At 44.7% G+C, this 20269-nt stretch overlaps 2 protein-coding genes across 2 annotated transcripts; one reads left to right on the forward strand and one right to left on the reverse strand.

The window, feature by feature from the left end:
- Window positions 1–703: 703 nt before the first annotated feature.
- ensab (endosulfine alpha b) lies at window positions 704–5785 on the reverse strand. The gene is made up of 3 exons (XM_031867256.1): window positions 5582–5785; window positions 3092–3214; window positions 704–1343 (listed from the first exon to the last, which is right to left on the reverse strand). Exons 1-3 carry the CDS (start codon window positions 5636–5638, stop codon window positions 1179–1181), a joined length of 345 nt encoding a protein of 114 aa, XP_031723116.1. The 5' UTR covers window positions 5639–5785; the 3' UTR covers window positions 704–1178.
- Window positions 5786–6250: 465 nt separating this feature from the next.
- On the forward strand, window positions 6251–11284 carry hormad1 (HORMA domain containing 1). The gene is made up of 16 exons (XM_031867528.1): window positions 6251–6324; window positions 6568–6629; window positions 6828–6972; window positions 7061–7124; window positions 7249–7285; window positions 7403–7423; window positions 7546–7572; window positions 7689–7756; window positions 8513–8664; window positions 9100–9257; window positions 9346–9414; window positions 9931–9991; window positions 10209–10261; window positions 10584–10664; window positions 10804–10830; window positions 11117–11284. Exons 2-16 carry the CDS (start codon window positions 6597–6599, stop codon window positions 11210–11212), a joined length of 1092 nt encoding a protein of 363 aa, XP_031723388.1. The 5' UTR covers window positions 6251–6324; window positions 6568–6596; the 3' UTR covers window positions 11213–11284.
- The last annotated feature ends 8985 nt before the right edge of the window (window positions 11285–20269 follow it).

Consider the following 20269-nt stretch of genomic DNA (forward strand, 5'->3'; position numbering starts at 1 on the left):
CACACATATACATATACACACACACACACACACACACACACACACACACACACATATACATACACACACACACACACACTATGCTGGGTGCTTCGATACCCCCACAAATCTTTTAGGCTCATAGTAAACACACGTCTTGATGCAACTCAACAGCAACCAAACTATTGGCAAGGTGTCCAGCCATTCAAAATAAACAGGGACATACTCAGCTGGCTCCTGCCCTGGGCCGCTAACAGGAGCGTGTGCACGTGGATGAGCATGTACGTGGATTGTCGGGACAGCAAAAAGAAAAGGAAGGAAGTGACTGAGGATGTTTTAGGGCTCCGTGTGTTTGTTTTGATTCTTCCTATCACGAAGCAGATACACTCCCGTTAAAACGAACAAAAAAAACATGTTCAATTTAATTTTCTGTTACAATCATGCAGCATATTTAGAGAGAACAGGATCTACGGGAGTCAAGGCTTTAAAGCAACATGAGTGGAGAGAAAGAATAAAGAGCTGGTGCTTCAAAATCCGGGGGGGGGGTGCGAAGAATGAGATGAAGGGACGCTTCCGTTTATTTTGCCCATTTCCCCAATATGGTGTCGGTGAACGCTAAAGAGCTCTTAAGCTGGGCAGCTGTCCCTCACAAGTTTGGTATGCAAGCAGTTATTCACACACATCTCTCCAACAACTCCGGCTAAAGCCAGATGGGGAACATAAAGATCAAAGCTCATGGTTCCTAACTCCCTCACACATATTATTTTGGTGTCATTTAGGATGCAAAATTAAAAAAGAAAAGAAAAGAACAAAAGCATACTATACAGACTACAAAGTGCATTAACTCACCCCATCCAACCCCTGCCTGATGACACACCTACTGTGATGCATCTTGGAACACCGAAAAACCAAGACATAAGGGAGGCGGTGGAGCAGAGTGTGCGCAGAGGGGGCAGAGCTGTGCGTGGTGGGGGGGCAGAGAAGGCCGCGACCTCACGGGGTCGCCTAAAACCTCCAGCCGTCCCACCCCGCCCCACCCACATACAAGCAAATGGAGTTTCAACTCATACAACTCTGCCCGACATGTTAAAGCCAGTGGTGCCTGGGGATAAAAAGGGGAGGGGAGGGGAGGTGAGGGGGGAGGGAGATTTGACGGGAGCCCCAGGGGGGGTGTGATGGTGCTTCTAGGATGATGGGGGCTAGCCGGCTAGCTTGCTCGTCACCAGAGAGGACTTCCGCTGGGGCAGGTCCTGCGGCGTGGGAATGTGGTCGCCGGTCACCAGGTTCTTGTCGGGCCCCGCCACGGGAAGCTTCTTCATCTTGGCCTTGGCCATGTTGTAGTCGCCTGAGTCAAAGTACTTTTGCTGTGAGAGAGAAGAGATGAGAGGTAACAACACGGCTTCAGAGACATGCAGAGAGAACAAGCTGTGGTTTTCAACAAGACGACGTTGAAAGATTGACCCCGTCCATACTGGCCCGATGGAGGACTCTTCTTAATTAGGATTATATCGATGCTAGTACTCTTATCGCTACGGTTACTGTCAAGTTATGTCTCAAAGCTCAAGTCTTTTGAAGTATGAAATTCCCTGTAATGCTTTTGTAACTTTTGTCCCTATATCTTGAATTGGAGTCACATGTGGAAGTGATATTTTCACAGCCAGCTCAATCTGGAGTTATCTTATGATTAAGTACTGCAATTTACCTTGTGGCCTTCCCCTCAGCCTGCCTTAGCTACTCCTACTCCTAGTCAGTGATTTCCCAGAATGACTTTCAACAATCTCCAGAGGGGGAGCTTCTCTGTAACGTACACAGAGCGTGTAGGTGGAGAGAGCAACACTTCTTCCACACGAGGAACAGTGAGAGAGGAGAGGCAACGATGCCTTTGTGGTTACAAATATTAAATAACTTATCATGTTTTAATGTTTAATCTTCATGATTATTTATTGAGGAGGAAGCGATAAAGCTAATTCCATCATCAGCTCCAGAGAAAACGACGTGTTTAATTATTTTTTTACCCGGGTTAGTAAGTTGCTAGCCTGACGTGGCATTTTACTGGCCCTGCAGTGAGCAGTGCTGAGTGTTGAGAGACAGAGTTCACCTCTTTAATGAAGGGTTGGGCTACTGGTTTTTTTATTGTTATAAAGAACAACATGATCTTAAGCTTTAGCTTTAGGAGAAGTGAGGGGGGGGGGAACTTGGATCCTACCACCAACCTTGAGGTTCCCACTGAGCCACAGTCCTTATGATGATGTTACTGTAACGCATGAAGTCGGTGGTTTGCAGGTAATGCATATTTTTGAGGCGTGGCGGTGCGGCTTGGCTCTCATAACAGGTCGGGTGGGTGCAGGCTTTAAAAAACCCGGACCAGTGTGATGTCAGATTTCCACTGTTTTATTGTGTGACCACTTGGTGTGTTGGCCCTTTTTGTCTTAGTAAGGTTAATGACTGTCAGTGAGGGTCATCTCAGGTTGAGTAATACTGTGTGTGTGTCTTAATCAGGGACATGATGTTGTCAGCTTAGATAAGGGGCTGAATGGGGATGCAATCAGTGGACCAATCAGTGATTAAGCATTCAATGGTTGACCAATGAGTGGTCCCTGTTGTCCAGATGTCCTAGTGATGAACTCCTCCTACCCCACCATGTGCTCAGGGCCTTTATGAGTCATACACAACCATCACTCTGGGTTCTTCCTCCTTCAGACCACATTGCATTCTGTATGACAACTGAACCTTCTCAGCACAGAGAATAAATACTTTAAAGACAAGCTTCTTTTCTCAACATGTCTTAATTTCAGTATCATAGGACTCACTCTGTACTATTAAATCGTTGTTTCCACCACACCAGCGTCAGGTTTGAGTGTTCATTAAGGTATTAAATGATTAGGTTAAAATTAATTTGATATGCTGCCTATCACTTTTTATGTTTATTTATAATTCATTTAGGCTACTCAGCTCACAGGGGACATTTAGTTCATCTAGATTCTAGAGGAACAGAATTATTTCTTTCCCCTGATCGACCCATCGACTGGTTGAAGTTTCAGTCGACCAGGATTGTCTTTGGTGGACTTCAGCCCGTCTCTGACCATGTAGTAACTGAACCACGGTGGCCTACCCCTTTCTGTAGTCTCTTCATCAGGAAGTCGGAGCCGCCAGGCTTCTGGCCCAGGCCGGGGTACTTGGCCTTCAGCTTGGCCTCCTCTGCCTTCACAGGGTTTGCATTCTTCTCCTGGGAGTCCTGTGGAGACAAGAACAAACGGACATCAACACAGGGCTCCTTCAAATAGTCAGCGGATACATCTTCGGTGAAAAATGTAAGCACACCTGTAAAAGCCGTTATTGTGACAGACACACATTCATGGTCGCCCTACACTACTAACACCTACATTCCTGCAGTACAGCAATAAACAGGGCCTCTTGTATGAAGTGTGCTATGACAGTGACTACTGTGAACTGAAGATACAAGAAGGTAGTACGAGTCACAACATGAATGTTCTCCTATTATAGTCTCACATATTACCATCATAACTGAGAAGAAATAACTCAAGATGAGGCCAAAGCTTTGTACAAACAGCATCTTAAAATAAGGTCTAAATGATTTTTGTAAGCTTAGATTGATAACAACAAATGTCCTCCTTGGTCGTCTTTATGCACAAGAGCATCATGTATGCATCTGTTGAAGCTAAAACTGTTTGCTGAAAATAAAGTATTCCACATTAGATAACTAACACACAACTTGTGCTCACAATCCCAGAAAAGTCCCTTTAAGCATGATCAGAATCTGTTAACTTCTAAATCGTGTGATATTTAAAATGAATGTGGACATAACAAACCTTGTCTTCAGCTTTCTGTGTTATACTTTTTTTTTTTTTTTTAAAAGAATAATGGGAATTGAGGTCAAGAAACAATCCGTTGACAATGCTCTCCAGCTCTTACAGCACCAGGATTGGCTTACAGAAGGCTGATACTAGTCAATCTGGTGAGATACTAGTCATTCAAGTCCCTGTCAGGCAGATATTCAGGTCAGTTATTTGGGCCACCAGGACACACCTAGTCTGTGCACATAGCAAGACTCAAGTGTTCTGACTGCAGGCTGAACTGTCTCAGGAACTAGTAGGTGTAAAGTGCACGAAGGACTACAGCGGACAAACTCCAAAGGCCGTGTATGCACTCCTTGCACACAGGCCTACACCAAGAGCTAGGAGCACACTGCTTAGACAAGACGGGGCCCTCAGCCTGCAAAGCCTGCTGGGACAGGGATACAATGTGACTCAGGACACAGAAGCCGATGAACACATTCCCTCAGGAGCGGGAATGTGCTGATTCACTTGGGATCAAGAGGAGAAATTTATGAGCGGCTATATTCGGCGCCAATGCAGGAAAACTGCAGAAACAGATTCTTTGTGCAAAGTTTTTAAACAGCTATGAGCAGGACTGTAATATGTCCCCTTAGGTGGTGTCAAAGTTTGACATCACATTTCTTCCACACTATTTGACACACATGTATATATATTGTATCTGCTTGTTCCACTCCAACAAGTAGAGAAATAGCATTATTATTCAATAGGACTTTTAAAAACACATAGAAAAAGAATTGGGTACCTAAATGCATCATTATATACATAAATCTTCATGATACATTTGGCATATTTACAAATAATATTGGAAAAATAAAATACAGTAAATAAGCAGTGCTATGATTTGGGGTCCATGGGTGTTAGGAGGCCCTAATGTCTCCCTAGTTTAGTGTTATTTAAGTTTGACTATAAATACATTGGTATTGCGGTGGCCAAACAGTCACAATTCACTATAACTTAAAATAATATTTCTTGTATTGTTTCTTTATTAAATCACTAACAATTTAGACATCTGAAAATCAACTGCTGAATCAGATTCCTCCCCTAAATTAATTCTCAAGTTCATGACATGGTTATTTATGTATAATAGATATTATTATGTATATATTATCAAACGTCAACAGCAAAACAAAGCCTTTAAAGCTGAGAAAAACTAATCACACATGTGCACGATGGGACCGATTCTCAGATGTCAACACAGAGCATCACAGTGTTGAACCATCAGCACATCACTGCCGTTGTTGTGGTACCGTGTGGAAATGCGGAAGCACTGTCACACTGCAGTTGTCGTCACTGTCAGGAGAACACCATCAGGGATCTCTAGCCATGTGCACGTCGAGACGAAGATGTTTTCAAAAGCATGCGTCAAGTAAAAAACACCAAAATATGTCTTCATTTGCACACAGATGACATGTTTTGGGACCATCCAGGCCAGACCAATGAGGCCCCGAGCTGCTGTGGACTCGCCAGCCAATGACACAAAGGCAAAGGGACAAAACAAAGTGACACACTGGCACAGGGTGCTTTGTGAGGTGGGACAGCTATGATATAAAATACATTCTCAACACACAGAGCGGCTTGTCATTAGCCCTCCATGTCTTCCAGGAGTCCTCCCTCTCTGTCTGCTGCAGCAGCGCAGAGCATACACACACTGCACTTGTGCTAGCTAGCTGATGTTAGCCACTTCTAGCTAGCATGCCCGGGTGGTTAGCCAACAACATCCACAAGACAGCAGTCAGAAAACCCACCTGTTTTTCGTCCTCGTAGTCCACCTGAGTGTCCGAGTCCAGGTTTTCTGACGACATTGTGTGAGTGTGATGGACAAGCAAACTGTCCCCGTTAGCAACTCGGAGAGATGAATATACGAGCTACCGTTCTGATGTACCTGTACTGAATCTAATCCTCCTTTTCTGGACACGACTGCTCCCCAACAAAAATGGCGTAACGAGATGTGACATCACCAACGAAGGGGGTGTTTTCCCACGTCTAACCGACATATACAGTAACCAATAGGAGAGCAGTAATGGTTCACGTAGAAGCCAATAGCATACCATGAATAGGGCCATTCTCTGAGAGTGGCAGCCCCGTCGCCCAATGATTTTACGAAGTGGAGACTGGGGGGCGGGGCTGGGAAGGGGGACGCACTGCATCAACACAATGCACCTGGATAACACAAAATATATTGTATATGATACATGCTGGTTTAAAATAATATACTCCGTGTTATATAAATTAATGAATACACCACAGTCAGTTTGAAATTACGATCGGCAGCCATGTTATTATAAATTTATATTTTTTTGTTACGCTTTGACAAGCTCCGTGGCTGTAACTGTCGGTTGTTGCCCGTTAATCAAATAATTTGCGGGAACCGTTGTTCTACGTGAACACCCGTGAACCGTTAGCTAGCTTACTTCCAAATCTTTAAAAAAAGTTGTACTGATTGTATTATATTGTCGTTTTGGGAAAATATTCTTTCATCTGTTGCCATGTAAGTACCTTAAAAGTTCCATCTTAGTGTGTCAGAAACAGTGTTAGCCGTTGGCAGCCTAGCTAAATGGAACATGATGATTAGCTAGTTAGCTAACAGGTGAACTTGCTAGCTGTAGTTTACCTTAATGTAACGGTCATAAATTAGCTAGCTAACGGGTCAACTTGCTAGCTGTAGTTTACGTTAATGTAACGGTAATAAACTAGTTTTTCTCTCTGTTTTCTTTTATTTATTTTTTTGCAGCTTTTATATTGTGTCCTCTCACCACTGCAATGGCCTGTGTACAGCAAGTTAGAACCTCTCAGGTAAAATCACTCCACACTGACAAGTTAATGTAAATAGCTAGTTAGTAACTAACAGTTAGATACAGTGTTTTAGCATTAACGCTGGTAATTGTAACTTAATTAAGTACATTTACTAGTGTACTAGGCTCACTCGTTGGCTGAATGTTAACTGTGATTAATAAGCAGCCTTCACTATGCCATGGACTTTCACTCATGCAGGAGACTCAGCTGTTGCCCAATCAGGTGCTCTCCGAGCAGCAGTCCCTGGTTGTCATGAAGAAGCTTCTGGCCATCGCAGTGTCCGGCATCACATACCTCCGGGGCCTTTTCCCAGAGAAAGCCTATGGCAGCAAATATGTTGCAGGTTAGTAATGCGCATGAAAAGTTATTTGTCCGCCCATCGTAGTGAGCTATCTAGGTCCATTGACCGCAGAAGTTTTTTCTTCCCACAGATCAGAAAGTGATGATCATTAAAGAGGAGCGCAGCTGTCCCGGTGCCAGTCAGATGGTTCAATGGTGAATAACAACGACGTGACACTTGCTGGCCAAAGTCATTGACATGATATGAGGATCACAAGGAAAACAATATCCCCTGTATGTGTCAAAGATAATTAGATGTGTGTTAATTAAATTCTTCCAGGATGCAGGGGTGCTTTGAGGCCATCCAGAAGAAGTATGTAAGTCACGTTCAACCTTTTCCATAAATCACAACATTTGTTCAGTACGTGAGTCCTTATTTGTCCCGTGCCTCATCATGTGGTCAAAGTTATTGTTATTTGTTTTATCCCCACCAGCTGCGGAGCGTCATTATGTCTGTGAGTATTTTGTTAATGGACTTCTCTTGTGTGATATTTGTTTTATTGTCTTTTCTATAAAGCCTGACAGAAATCCAGAAATAGTCGTGATGTTTCTTTTTCATTTGATCCTTTCTTTTTAGATCTACACTGACCCAGAGAACCCTCAGGTAATGTACCGGCTGTCCTCTTGCCATTGTTGATGTTTAACAATGCTAAACTACTGTACAGATAACAAGCTGTTATCGGATTATTGCGTATCTCATATACAGCACCTGTCTTTCAGAAAGTGACTGAGTATTACCAGTTCAGGATCCATTACACTGCAGAAGGAGCACAGATGGACTTTGAAAGGTGAGGTTTTTTTATCTTCACGAGAAGTTTATAACACGTTAAATAAAGCTCATATTCATGCAAGAAGCTAACAAAAGGAAAAATACAGGTTGGAATCATCTCTGGCTTCGACTTAACACTCACCTACCAGGAAGTAACTTGATTTTCTGTCTAATCAGTGCATGAATTAACCCCTTTGACACCTTTGATTTCTTAAATTCACATAAGACTTGAAGTTGGAAATAAGTACTCCATACTATAGGAGAGTATAGAACAAAAAAACAAACAGATTCTGTCTGCACATCATTGAATACACACTTCTACAGATGTCAGGATAGCATATTGATGTTCTTAACTACATTTTAAAATGTATTGAAGAAGACTTGAAACTAGAGATTGAGACCATAAACTCATGTTTACAATGTTTACTGAGGTAATAAATCAAGAGAGAAGTAGAGTCATTTTCTCATAGACTTCTATACAACCGGAGGAGTCGCCCCCTGGTGGACATCAGAGAGAATGCAGGTTTTAAGAGATTTAAAAGTCAGAGTGGCTTCAGTCTCGAGTCATAAACAGGCTCCTGTTACCCGAGCACCTGTAACGTGTGACTGCACTTTCTGAACACACTCAGTGGCTGGTTCACCTCAGAACATCCCAAAACCCCAGTTACCATAACCGTTAACGTGGCAACGTGTCTGAAAGAGAAGTCATATTTCAGCAGCACTGGGCTGATGGTGAGCGTTTCTCATTTCTCATCCTGCCTCCTTTCTTCATCAGCAACAACGATAGCAAGGTGTCGGCGATGTCATCCGGCAACACGAAGAAGGCCAGCACCCTGCTGGTGAGGAAGCTCTACACTCTGATGCAGAACCTGGGTCCTCTGCCAGACAACATCTGCCTCAACATGAAGCTGGCTTACTACGACAACGGTAACTCGCAGGGATCATCATTCATACAAGTGCAGGAGAAACTGAATTGAGCCAAAACATTTTAAAGCTTCTCACAAGTTTAATTTAACAACGACTAGATTTGTTTGTTACAAAACCTTAATTTCATGAGCTGCAGCTTTAAGCTCTGAAAGCGTTTATGCTTCCGTGTCACATTATTTAGCTGATGCTCTGATCTGACTTGAGTGAGCAACGAAAGGTTAAGGGCCGAATTCATGAAAAGGATTGCACGTTTTTTGAATCGGACCTTGAGACGGTGCAGACGGCGGTTGCAAGTGATGCGCAGTTCACGGTGAAATCAGCGGCTGAAATACATTCTTTGTGAAGTTGCCCCATCAGTGTCTTTCTGAGGGGCAGTTTGTCAGGTGCAGATGAGGGAATCTGTTTTGTTTGTCTCACTGTCCGTCCGTCTTCCAGTCACTCCTCAGGACTACCAGCCGCCCGGCTTCAAGGAGGCCGACGGCGACACCCTGGAGTTTGAGAAAGAGCCGGTGAAACTCACCATGGGCGAGGTGGTCACTCCCTTCCACACTTTGAAGCTGGACATGGCCACAGAGAGACAGAGACTGGAGCAGGTGAATGAGAGGAAGTGAAATAGAAGTTCATCTTCGATGAACACCTGTCGGCTCCTAACCAGCTGTGCATGTTGTTAAATGTCTGCAGGTGGAGGAGAGCGCTCAGGTGACAGAGAAGTGGGTTCTGAAGATGGAGGAGGAGGGCGTCATGTCGCAGGTCACACAGACAACTCGTTCACACTCAGCAGGACGAAGTGATCAATAATCACTAAAAAGGCTTTAAAAAAACACAGAACTTTTGGTTTGGTTTGGGGATTGAAGATGTAATGCTTTTTAACTCTTAAATAATATTTTTTATATTCATAGTAATTCAGTTTATGCTCAAATTTACAATTTTTTTACCGCCAGGTCAGTTTTGCTTTTTAGGAAATGTGCTCCCCATTAACATTTTTAAGATCCTAAGAAAACACTTCCCTTCTCCTTTTTATAATAACATCATGGCGGACCCTGCCCCCCCCCCCCCCCACCCTTTTTTTTTTTGTAACATTAAATTGCAACACTAAGGAAAAAGAAAAGCAAGTTAACACTCAGAGGGGAGAACTTGAACATCAGTGTCACATTGTGTGGTAATATAAGACGGTGTGCAACGAATGAATGAATGAATTGGGAAATGTTGTCTCGCGTGTTGACACGTTGTGATCACGGCGTCCAGATGACATGTTTTCATCTTCAGACTCATGTGATTGAAGACGTGGAGAAGCCCGACAGCGAGGACATGGACTTGGACAACACCGGTAAACCCTCACGCATACCTTCTCCAGAGTGTGTTTGTGTAGGCGTCATGAAGGCTTCTTTTTGGGTTTGAAGACGTTTAAACATTCAGCAGTAGAGGTCTCCAGCTTGTTGGAAGGTCTCGTACAGAGATCCTCATCAGCCAGAAATAATAACTCCTATTATTGGACTTATGAAACTATATGAACATCATCTTTTTTTTGTTTTCATGAACTCAAGAGATCCAGCTGAGCTGTCATGAGAAGATCGAGAGCTGCGAGGAAGCCACAGAGGTACGTGTGCCTTCGTCAAATAATGACACGCTTCTGCTGCAGAAGATTTACACACAAAACAAAAAGAATTCCTATCGGGCTGATTCATCAGTGTCCCTGTCTAATGAATAAACAGAAAAGCAAAGTGAAATATTTCCATAGCTTGTTTTTGACTGTTGATGTCGAGACACATGTCTCTCAACACAACCAGTGATTAAAAAGGACATTTCCCCCAAAAAACACCAGTTTCTCTGCAGATTGAATGAAGTTCTCTGTGCAGTAAAAAGGGGCCCCTTAGAGTGCCCTTAATGGTCGGTCACGTTACGGCCATCTGTCCCCTCAGATGGACTCAGAGGTGAAGAAGTCCCCCGGTGCTGACGGCCGAAGGAGGACCAGGAGTGGACGGATCTTCAAGTCCGTTACGGTCAGTCACTGGAAGTTCAATGAGTCGAAGATTTAAGAATTAAATTATTTATTTGTTGCTTCAATATGATAATAAATAAGATGTGTGTGTGTGTGTGTGTGTGTGTGTGTAGGAGACAAACCTGACTGTGAACAACAAGCAGCCGACAACGATGAAGGACAAAAGTGTGAGAAACTTGCTCCTCTCTCTGTAAATATTGTATAAATGTGTAACGCAGCGAGCAGATAACAGATCACTTTTACATAAGAAGCACTTCCTGCTGCAGACAGGCTGGAGCTTAGGAAAGGAAAATGCGTAGGAGCCCCGTTAGCTTCACCGATGAGTCAGCGCCGATCGCTTTGGTTTTTCTCAGAGTGGGATGTGGTGTCAGTCAGTCGACTCACAGCGTTCTGTGCTTGTTGTTTTGTTGTTTTATTGTTTTACCAGCTGGGCGTGTCTTCTGCTGTTTTCAGTTCTCTCAGTACGAAATCCCCAACAGCCAGGACACGCCGTCCACCTCCGCGCAGAAGAAGAGGCGCAAATTCAGCGAGCCCAAGGAGCGCTTCTGACCTCGCCCCGCTGCGCTGAAGTACACGTTTACATTACATGTTTTTAAATTTATATTCTGACTGCACAACAAGTTACAGAGACATTTTTTAAAGGGAATCCACTCCTTATTGCAACAGTTTGTTTGCTCCGCAGTTTATTTGAATGTAACGCAAATCTAAAACGTGGATTTAAAGTTAGAACGCTGATGAACTAATGTAGTCATTAGCACGGTTTGTTTTACTGTTACTCGTTTACTAACCTGGACTTCATATTTAAATAAAATACAACAACAAAACGGTGACATCTGGCTGTGACACTTCTGTATAAAGTCAAGTGAGCTCGACTTCTAATGTGTGTTCATCAAAGAACTCTCAGGAGCAACAAAAGGCCTGTCACAGCGGTCAGGGTGGTGCAGTCTCTGACACGTCAGTGATGGAGTTAGTTAGAAGGAATCACATTCTTTCTCTTCCACTCTTTATTAGCAGGACTCAGGACAGTTGAACACATCGTCTCATCACGTCATCAAATTCCTAAAAAACTAAAATAACAACAAGATAATTAAACGATACCAAATATGTACAAACATCAGGAGGTTATACTCAAACAGAGCATGAATGTGTTGTAGACAGAATAGGTTATAGAAAAGCATTAATATCAGTGATAGCAGACATTATAGAGACGTGATGAAGTGAATTGTGACAGAATGGCAGTTCTGATGCTCGGCGGTTGCTTCCGTCAGCAGTCGAGACGCCGTCAGACACCTGCACGTGATGGCGTCTCGGTTTGTAGAGAGGAAACGCAGTCGTCTACCGTTTAAATATGTTACAGTTTCAGCTTCCTGCCAGTTAAACTAACCTCTCTGGGGACAGGAAATTCAACTTCGCCTGCCTCCAAAAAAAACACAGACTAGACCCAGGAAATGCCACGCATTTGCATGCGAGGTGCCTTAAATGAAGCTGTTAAGTGAAAGTGGATTATATCTGTACACAGTGACCTTTGGGCCCAGATAACGCCCGCCCCCCCATCAGCAGCCTCCCGCCCGGACAAGCTGTGTGTTTTTAATCTCCTATTGTTTTTCCCAGAGAGAGGGACATTTGCTGATAGACTGCCTTAACCCACTGCGGATCAATACTGCAGGAAGCCTTTGTGATGCATATCCAAGCAGCCCCCACCTCTCTGTGTCTGCAGGGGGGGGGGGGGGGGGGGACTCCATCAAATCAGCCCTCACTTCCTCCTTACACGGGGCATTGTCTCGGCCACCACATTCATTTCATCGCCTGTGCGTTCTTTTTATGGGTGTTTCTGATGACAGAATGGACTGGGATATCCACGGTGGACAGCACACACACGCATACACACACACACACACGCATACACACACACACACCAGCACACATTGACAGCGCTTTATGAGCTGTGAAATGAATCAGGGTTACCTAACCTCCTCACCGCCCGGCCTCCACTGGCATTTTCCAACACTTTTTCTTTTATTATTTTGACGACAGGCGGGGGGGGCAGAGGGGTTCTCAGGGTATTGATAAGTGATTGCAGCATTGAGGGTTAAGGCACCTTTTTGCAGGCCTAGTCCTGTATCGTAGATAAACCAGTATCTCGGTTCTAGACATTGCAACAGCACTTCATCACAGAAGTGAACCGATAAATGGCGCCCAAAAATGTGTGTTGAGAAATGTGTGTTGGAGGCACAGAGACTTGAATATGGGCCACTTTAAAAGAGCGAAAAAAACAGCATGTTTTTCGGGTCGACCATGTTCTCACGTGGAGCACGTTCTAAATCGTAAAGGAATCTAAACTGCGGTTTTATTTCTCCTCCACACACTCCCATCCCTGGGCCTCTACATCATGTCTGTACGCACACGTCTCCCAGAAATGAATTCTGAAATTAAATTCAGGGACACACATCCAGCGGTCAGTGTTGACAGATCAATCAGCTGGCCAAACAGCAGGAGGGGGAGGGGGGTACAGACCAATCACATCGCTCAGGTCCGGGGCCGCCCGGACACGGTCAAGGCAAGACACCCTGACAGACAGCCGCGGTCCATCCCGGGGCGCCGTAGATTAAAGCCGGCTTCTGTGAGCCTATGGTGGCGCTGCGGTGATTGTGCCTGCAGGGCCTACGGGCCCCAAGGGTGGGGCCGGGCTCTACAGCAGGAGGGGGGGGTAGAGTGGACCGTGACCCCTCTGACCTTGCCAGAAGGGCAGCAAATGTTTGGGAGCTGATTAGCGGCTCCCCAGCAGAGCAGCGCTCACTGTTAGCCCTTTGGAATCAGGGAGAGATCCAAGGAAATCCAGGAAATATGTCAATCAAATGAAAGAAATCCAGTTCAAACAAGCGTGAAGGAAATAAAAAATTGAGATCATTAAACATTCTTAAACTCTTAACATTTACATAAAAATGGCAATGAACCGTATGTTACCAGAGATTAAAGTACAAGTTTTACTTCAATAATATTCCTGTTTTTCTCCTTTATACTTCTGCTTTACTGTATTTCAGAGGCAGGTATTTTATTTTATTTGGCAGCTATAGTAACTTTGCTAAAATATGATGTGTTTCCATTAAACATGTGCGATAACACAATATATAAAAGCATAACACTGTGAAACCGTCCATTCTGCATAATCACGACTCTTACTTTTCATATCGACGTGCATTTGACATAAAATTGCATTAAAACATGATTTAAAAGACATAAATATGATGTTAAAAAGTAAAAAGAAATAGAAGTTACAAATACAAAAAAACAAAAAGGAGATAAAAAATATGCAGCATGGTTTAAAATATAAATTGATAAAAGTCAGTGTGGATGAAGAACACTTTTAAGCCTTTATTTAAAAGAACTGAGAGTTGTACGTAACACTTTAAGTTAACTGTTACACTGGTATTTTACCTGAGGCTGTCTGAACGTCTTCTACCACCACAGTGTGTTCACGTGCAGAGTAAGAACCTTATTCTGTAGACAAGAAGCAGTTTTACAAGCAGGAATGAAATCTCCTGAACGACCAAAAGGGGGCGATGAGTAGCCACGGAAACCAGCTGCGTGTCTCAACACAGAGAGAGAGAGAGAGAGAGGAGAGAGAGAGGGAGAGAGAGCATCTCCTCTCCCATGCATGCCTTAGTCAGCTCGTACAGTTGGCCTCCGCACTGTACGCAATTTAAAAAGCATGCGATTCCCACTAAACAGCCAACGCGGGGCTATTCAACTCGTCTTTTGAGAGACAACGCGCTGGAGTCAACAGTATTGATCCGAATACGTGGATGATAAAAAAGGAGGCGGGGGTGTGTGTGTGGGGGGGTGGGGGGAAAGCAGGTGGCAGTGGGCCTGCAGATTCAGGGACTTAGCCGCTCACCGGGTCTGTATGGTCAGCGGTGCCGAGCACCACTCTACCAAGCAGATGCTCAAAGCAATGGGATGTGCCCCCGTTGTGATCAGAGTGGACAGCTGAATTGTTTACCACCAAAGGGCCCTTTTCTTCAGCGGCAGGCCCCGCGCACAATGGGGCCCCCACCGCATTGACGCACTGAGGATTTCTGCAGGAGGGGGGGTGGCGAGTACGTGTGCATCAAGGGACAGGGGGGCGAGCCTCTGTCCGGACCCCCTTTATTTTTTGTGCTCAGATGGACCTCTCTGCGCAAACCCCCCTCTCCTCCCTATCTCATCCACAAAGCCCCCCTAAAGCTACCGGAGGGCAGGGGTTTAAATGTCACGCTTGGCCATCAGAGCGCCCAGCCCCCGGCTCGTGTCTCCTCATGGGGGGGGGGGAGCACGCCAGGAGAGAGAGAGAGAGTGCAGAGCTAAGGGGAGGGAGACACTTGCCCCTTGCACCCATTGTCCATTACGATAGGCATGAGCTGCTAACTGACTCCAAATCAAGTGTGTCCTCTCGCCACGCGCCCCGGCCTTGTCCTGCTCTTGCTCAAACACAAAGGCCCTCTGTGTTTTCTTCCCCCCCCAAACCATCCATAGGTGAATAGCAGCTTTTGGTCGTGGCATGTCCGACAGAGCAGCTTAAAAGGCGGCTGCCCAGTCTTAAATTTCAGCCGCCACCGGGTCGAAATGATAAACGCAACGTTTGTCGTCCCGAGGCGCCCGACAAAATCGTCCGCATTGCACTCCGGTGAGCTCTTACGAGACAAAAATCAATGATAACTTTTTGCGTTCAGTCACATGAGAGGGACTTCAAAGCGTTAAAGCGGGCAGAGTGGGGAAAAAGAGTGATGGGGGGGGGGGGGGGGGGGTGACAAAGTGTCGAGCTGAAATAAAAGTACAGGACGAAATATACGAGCTGCCGGGCCAACTTTTATCCCAGCCCAAGGTCCCGGCCCGTACTTAACCGACCCGCGAGATTGAGTGCTTTATGTATCTATTTGTTCTAAATAGTGGCACGCTTGACCTTGAGCCGAGGCGTGGGCCCCGGGGCCCCCAGGAATCAGGAATCATCCCTCCTGTCAAGAGAAGCAAGGGAGTGACCTTGAACCGACAAAGGAGCGGCGTAGCTGAGTGCACAAACTCATTTAACTCCTGGGTTTGCTATCGACATGCTGTAATCGTTAACATTATGGACGATGAATAACTACCGACTGTCGTATACCTGCGCGATACGTCCCCGTGCCACTCAGCCACGGCTACATGGGGGGGGGGGGCCCGTCGCAGAAACCCGCCGCGCTGACAGTCAGGTGACTGAAGGGGCCACATCACTTCTACGTGTTTCCCCACACAATCATAGCGGCCACTCATCAACGGTGGCCGGTGAAAGCCCGCTGAGGTGCTGGAGGACACGGATCACTTCTGTGCTTCACACTTTCTTCTCTCAGCACGCATGCTTCTATGTGAACACTTCACCTCCAGCAGCAGCTGTTCAGGCCTCTGCAGCGTGTGTTTCTCCGTATCGATCGTTGTAAAATGGGTGAATTTACTGTAGTTTCTGCAAAGACAAAGAAATGATTACAGTCAACACTGCCAGAGCTGGAGGCGTGAATTTGAAGGGTTTTAAGGCTGTTTAGCACTAAGACGGAGGGAATTATGGATTATGTATTCATGAAGTCGTTTGTGAGAGGGGGGGCACGGGAAGAGCGCTGAAACGAGGGGACGTTTGTCTCATGTCATCCGTATGTTTCAGCTGTTTCTTTTGGAGCTTAATGGCGCTTTTTGACCCAAATAAAGTCCCACAAACTCACAAACTGCATTATGAAAGTCTCTTTGTGCATTCTTGCTTGAGTTTCCGCTGCATCTAAGGATTCATTAGGAGGCTCGACATCTAGAAAGAACACTCCTTTCCCACCCAAGTGATGGTGTATGCAGGTTTTTTAGAAGATGGAAAACCTGCTATGTGACGGACTCTGTTCCCGTTGTTAAAATGTTATATCTGTTACTTATCCAGTGTCTCTCTCTCACTAACAAACCAGATTTGGGGATTTGTTGGAACAGTTGAAAGGTTTTGATGACTTTTATTTTGTTCCTGTCGAGTTTGAATGAAGTGTGTTTCACAATGATCAGCGTGGTTTCTGTCAATGGAGTCTTGTGGCTTAGAGGCTGTTTATTTTCACATCTAACTGTGAATTAAAGGCTTTATTTTGACCAAACCGGAGTTGGTGATTGTTGGCAAAGATTGTGGAAAGTTGAGTTTGAATGAAGTGTGTTCTGGTGATGAGTGAGATAGAATGACTGTCGTCTGACTGGAGTCTGTGGCTCTCAGGAGAGCAGGTTAATTGTATTTTTTGTTCGTTAATAAGTTATAATGATTTAATTTGTTACATATTCACTTCAACACGTGTCACGTAGCATTAGCCTGTCGTGTTTCCATCACTGCCGATAAATATTCGGGACTACTGCGGATTCCTTCTGTTTGGGCATAAATGCCGATTGTAACGTTTCCCACTGAAGACAAAAGCTTAAGTCAGCATTTTATCCGGATCGACGCCATCCTGACTCTTCAGCGATAGTGAGAACTTGTTGGAATTAGAATTTAAACAATACATATACATTGTCTATACATATTTGGAAATGTTTTAAGTATGCCAAAATAATGAATAGGCAAATGTTCAATTTTCACTTTGGTGTCTTTACCTTAATTACCAAAGGGGTGTGAAAAAGAATCAATCATGCGATATGTCCTGACGTGCTCTCCTGTGATATGGTGTCGATACTCTGCGTTGGTGTCACTAAACGTTCTCTCGTGACTCTAAGGAGGTCTCTCCTCCTCCAGAAAACTGAACCTTCAGCTCTGCTGCGTTGTTGCTGCTCAACCTTTTGCAGCTTTGTGGTTGTTTGAGACTAAATTAACTAAAAACATGGCTTCAAATCTTAGAGAAACCCTGCGACATTATCTAAATGTAAAAAATACTCTGATGTCATTTTTCATACATCACCCTCTTTGAAAAAGACACTATGCATGTGCAAATATATCTTTATTTAAAGAAAGATTTTCTTTGTGCATTCTTGTTTGAGTTTCATCTAAGGATTCAATCATGTCTAGAAACTTAGAAATAACACTCTTTTTCCACCACAATGACTGCGTATGCGCCGGTGTTACACCTACATCATCCTCTTTGGGAATTCCAGACTCTATGTATTTGCAATTATTATTATTTTTAACTGCTGGGCAGCTGCTGCTTCACGTCTCCACGTCACACGAGAACTCGATCGGCCTCCTCCCTGTTAGTAAATCCTCTGACTACACACGCGCGTTAAACTCAGACTTTTATGTGAGCACAAAGAAACTTTTCCCCCTTCAGCGGATTAATGTGAAAAGAATTCAATAAACAACGTGTCAAACTCGACACATCCATCATTCTGTACGACGAAGGTCAGACATCCAAGTGAAGGAACAATAAGAACAACACATATCTGAGCGGAGGGAGACTTTAAGTGCTTCTCTGTCGCTAATTTAATCACACATAGTTACAAAGTTGCCGATAAAACAGCGAAACTGAAAACTTCTTCTGAATCAGGTGGTTTTTTGGTGCACACAGATTCACCCCCCACTTAGAGCACAGCAACATCAGCTTGATCAAAATGAAATAATACATTTTACAAGAAGTACTACATGGTTGCAGTACCTTAGGCGAGTAATTAAATCAGGCGAGTGAAATAAAACATCGCTGAAAATGTTTTTTAAAAAGCAGCACGTGTCAGAAACACAGTGAAGCACTAAACCAGGTCACTGCAGTCCGGCAGCCTTTGACGGAAGTTTGCAACAACGTTAAAATGTACATTTCATATACAGTAACTCAAGAGTTTCCACACCAGGTCTTCGGTTTGACCACATACACAATCTGCCGCGGGGCAAAAGAAAAAGTTTGGAAGATCTCTCTCTCTCTCTCTCTTTCCCTTTCTCTCTCTCTCTCTTTCTCCCTCTCTCCATCTCTCCCTCCCTCCCTCTCTTTCTCCCTCTCTCGGCCTTGGGATGTTGACTTCTGCCCTGCCAGTGTTTTCCTCCTCTCCAGGCTTTGAGGGCTTTTCATCTCGCCAAGGTGCAAGGGCAGCCACTTCTCTCCTCTCCCAGCCCGCTCCTCCCATCCAGCGTGCACACATACACATTTCCATTTTAGCTGTATAGCGCGCGAGATTAGCAGCTCCACCACCCCAAGGCTGGTTTAAGACAGGGAGGGCAGACGTCTAGCGGTGTTGGTGGGATGCATGCGGGGGAGAAGATCCCCCAAAGACTTGTTTGAGGCCGCTGCGGATTCTGTGGATGAATTCTCAAAACACACACGTGGTTGTTTTTTAGGATGAGCTGTGTTGTCAATTTGCTGTCAACTGGATGACCTCACATACAGCTCTGCGCTGCTATGGGAAAAAAATGATATATTAAGATGTCTGCAGGTTTTTGTTGTTGGAGAAAGTTATTAATCTGAGGGATTTTCTTTTTGGTTTTATTTTTATGACGTTGAAACTCATGAAGTCTTTTGCTCTTTTTATTTCCAGGTTAAGGAAAGATTAGGCAACTCAGAAACGCCATTATTCTGCATGTCAACGGTGATATAGGTACAATTTTGTGTTCCATATGTGGAACACATATGGACTAGAACTATCTTTGTCCTTTCAAGAATGGAGGTTGTCACCACTGATTACCACCCAAATTACAAAAGAAAGCTAAGAGAAGGCTCTTAACTTTCTTTTGTAATTTGGGTGAACTGACCCTTTAAATTCCATGTCTGTGAGAATAATGCACAGTTTTATCTTAAATACAGACTAAAGCCTGTAAACAAAGCCCTTCAAAAGCCGTCAGCAGGCTTACACTTATAGGCATAGGCCTATTAGTGGAACCACAATGGCAGGACATCAGGCCATTTGACCACAACCCCCCCCCCTCCTCCAACAAGCCCATCAGGCAGATCCGGCATCCTGTGGCAGCAGCAGCCGTTGCAACTGACCCGTAACATGTGGCCCAACTACAACTAAATTGTGGCTGAATTATTGATACAGTGGCGTCGGCCGCTTTGCAAGTGGGGGCATGAAAGGGAGCCAACATGGGAATGGTCTGCTAATTTTATATGGGAGCCTGAGGGCACATTCCTCCCAGTGAAGACCAAACATATTGACATATGTGTGTAGGGGGAGAGACTGTATATGATATCAGCCAGGCGCTAAAAGGAGAAAAACAGACAGTGTGACCGGACCTGCGGTCTACATGTTAAGTGTCTCTCATTTTTCTGTAAATATGGCTGCAGAATCCGAGAACGTGAGCCCCCGAGGTGATGCACATATTCTACTAACAATGTATGCAATATCCTTCTTTTCTTTCCGTTCGCTCCCCTGGAATCATTACAGCGAAACTCTCTGTTTCACATTATTCTGTGTGATATCGATACTGTACGGAGAAAAGGCGAGGTGAATTGTGATGTATGGGATCAAGTCGTTTAAATGGGTATAAACCAGGGGGGGGACTGTTTGTAGCTATAAGCCAAGGTTGTTGACCGTCAGTGAGCTGGCCGGCTAATTTCTCCAGAAGTGCCCAAAAGCCTTTGTGTCCTCAGTGTACTTTTATTTCCACCTCTCTTGGACTTGTGATGACCGTGCCTCGGGGCGACAGAAACACCTTGAGGAGCTGCCCACCTT

The sequence above is a fragment of the Anarrhichthys ocellatus genome, unplaced genomic scaffold (assembly GCF_004355925.1).
Source record: "Anarrhichthys ocellatus isolate YVR2014 unplaced genomic scaffold, GSC_Weel_1.0 scaffold39, whole genome shotgun sequence".
Taxonomy (NCBI): Eukaryota; Metazoa; Chordata; class Actinopteri; order Perciformes; family Anarhichadidae; genus Anarrhichthys; species Anarrhichthys ocellatus.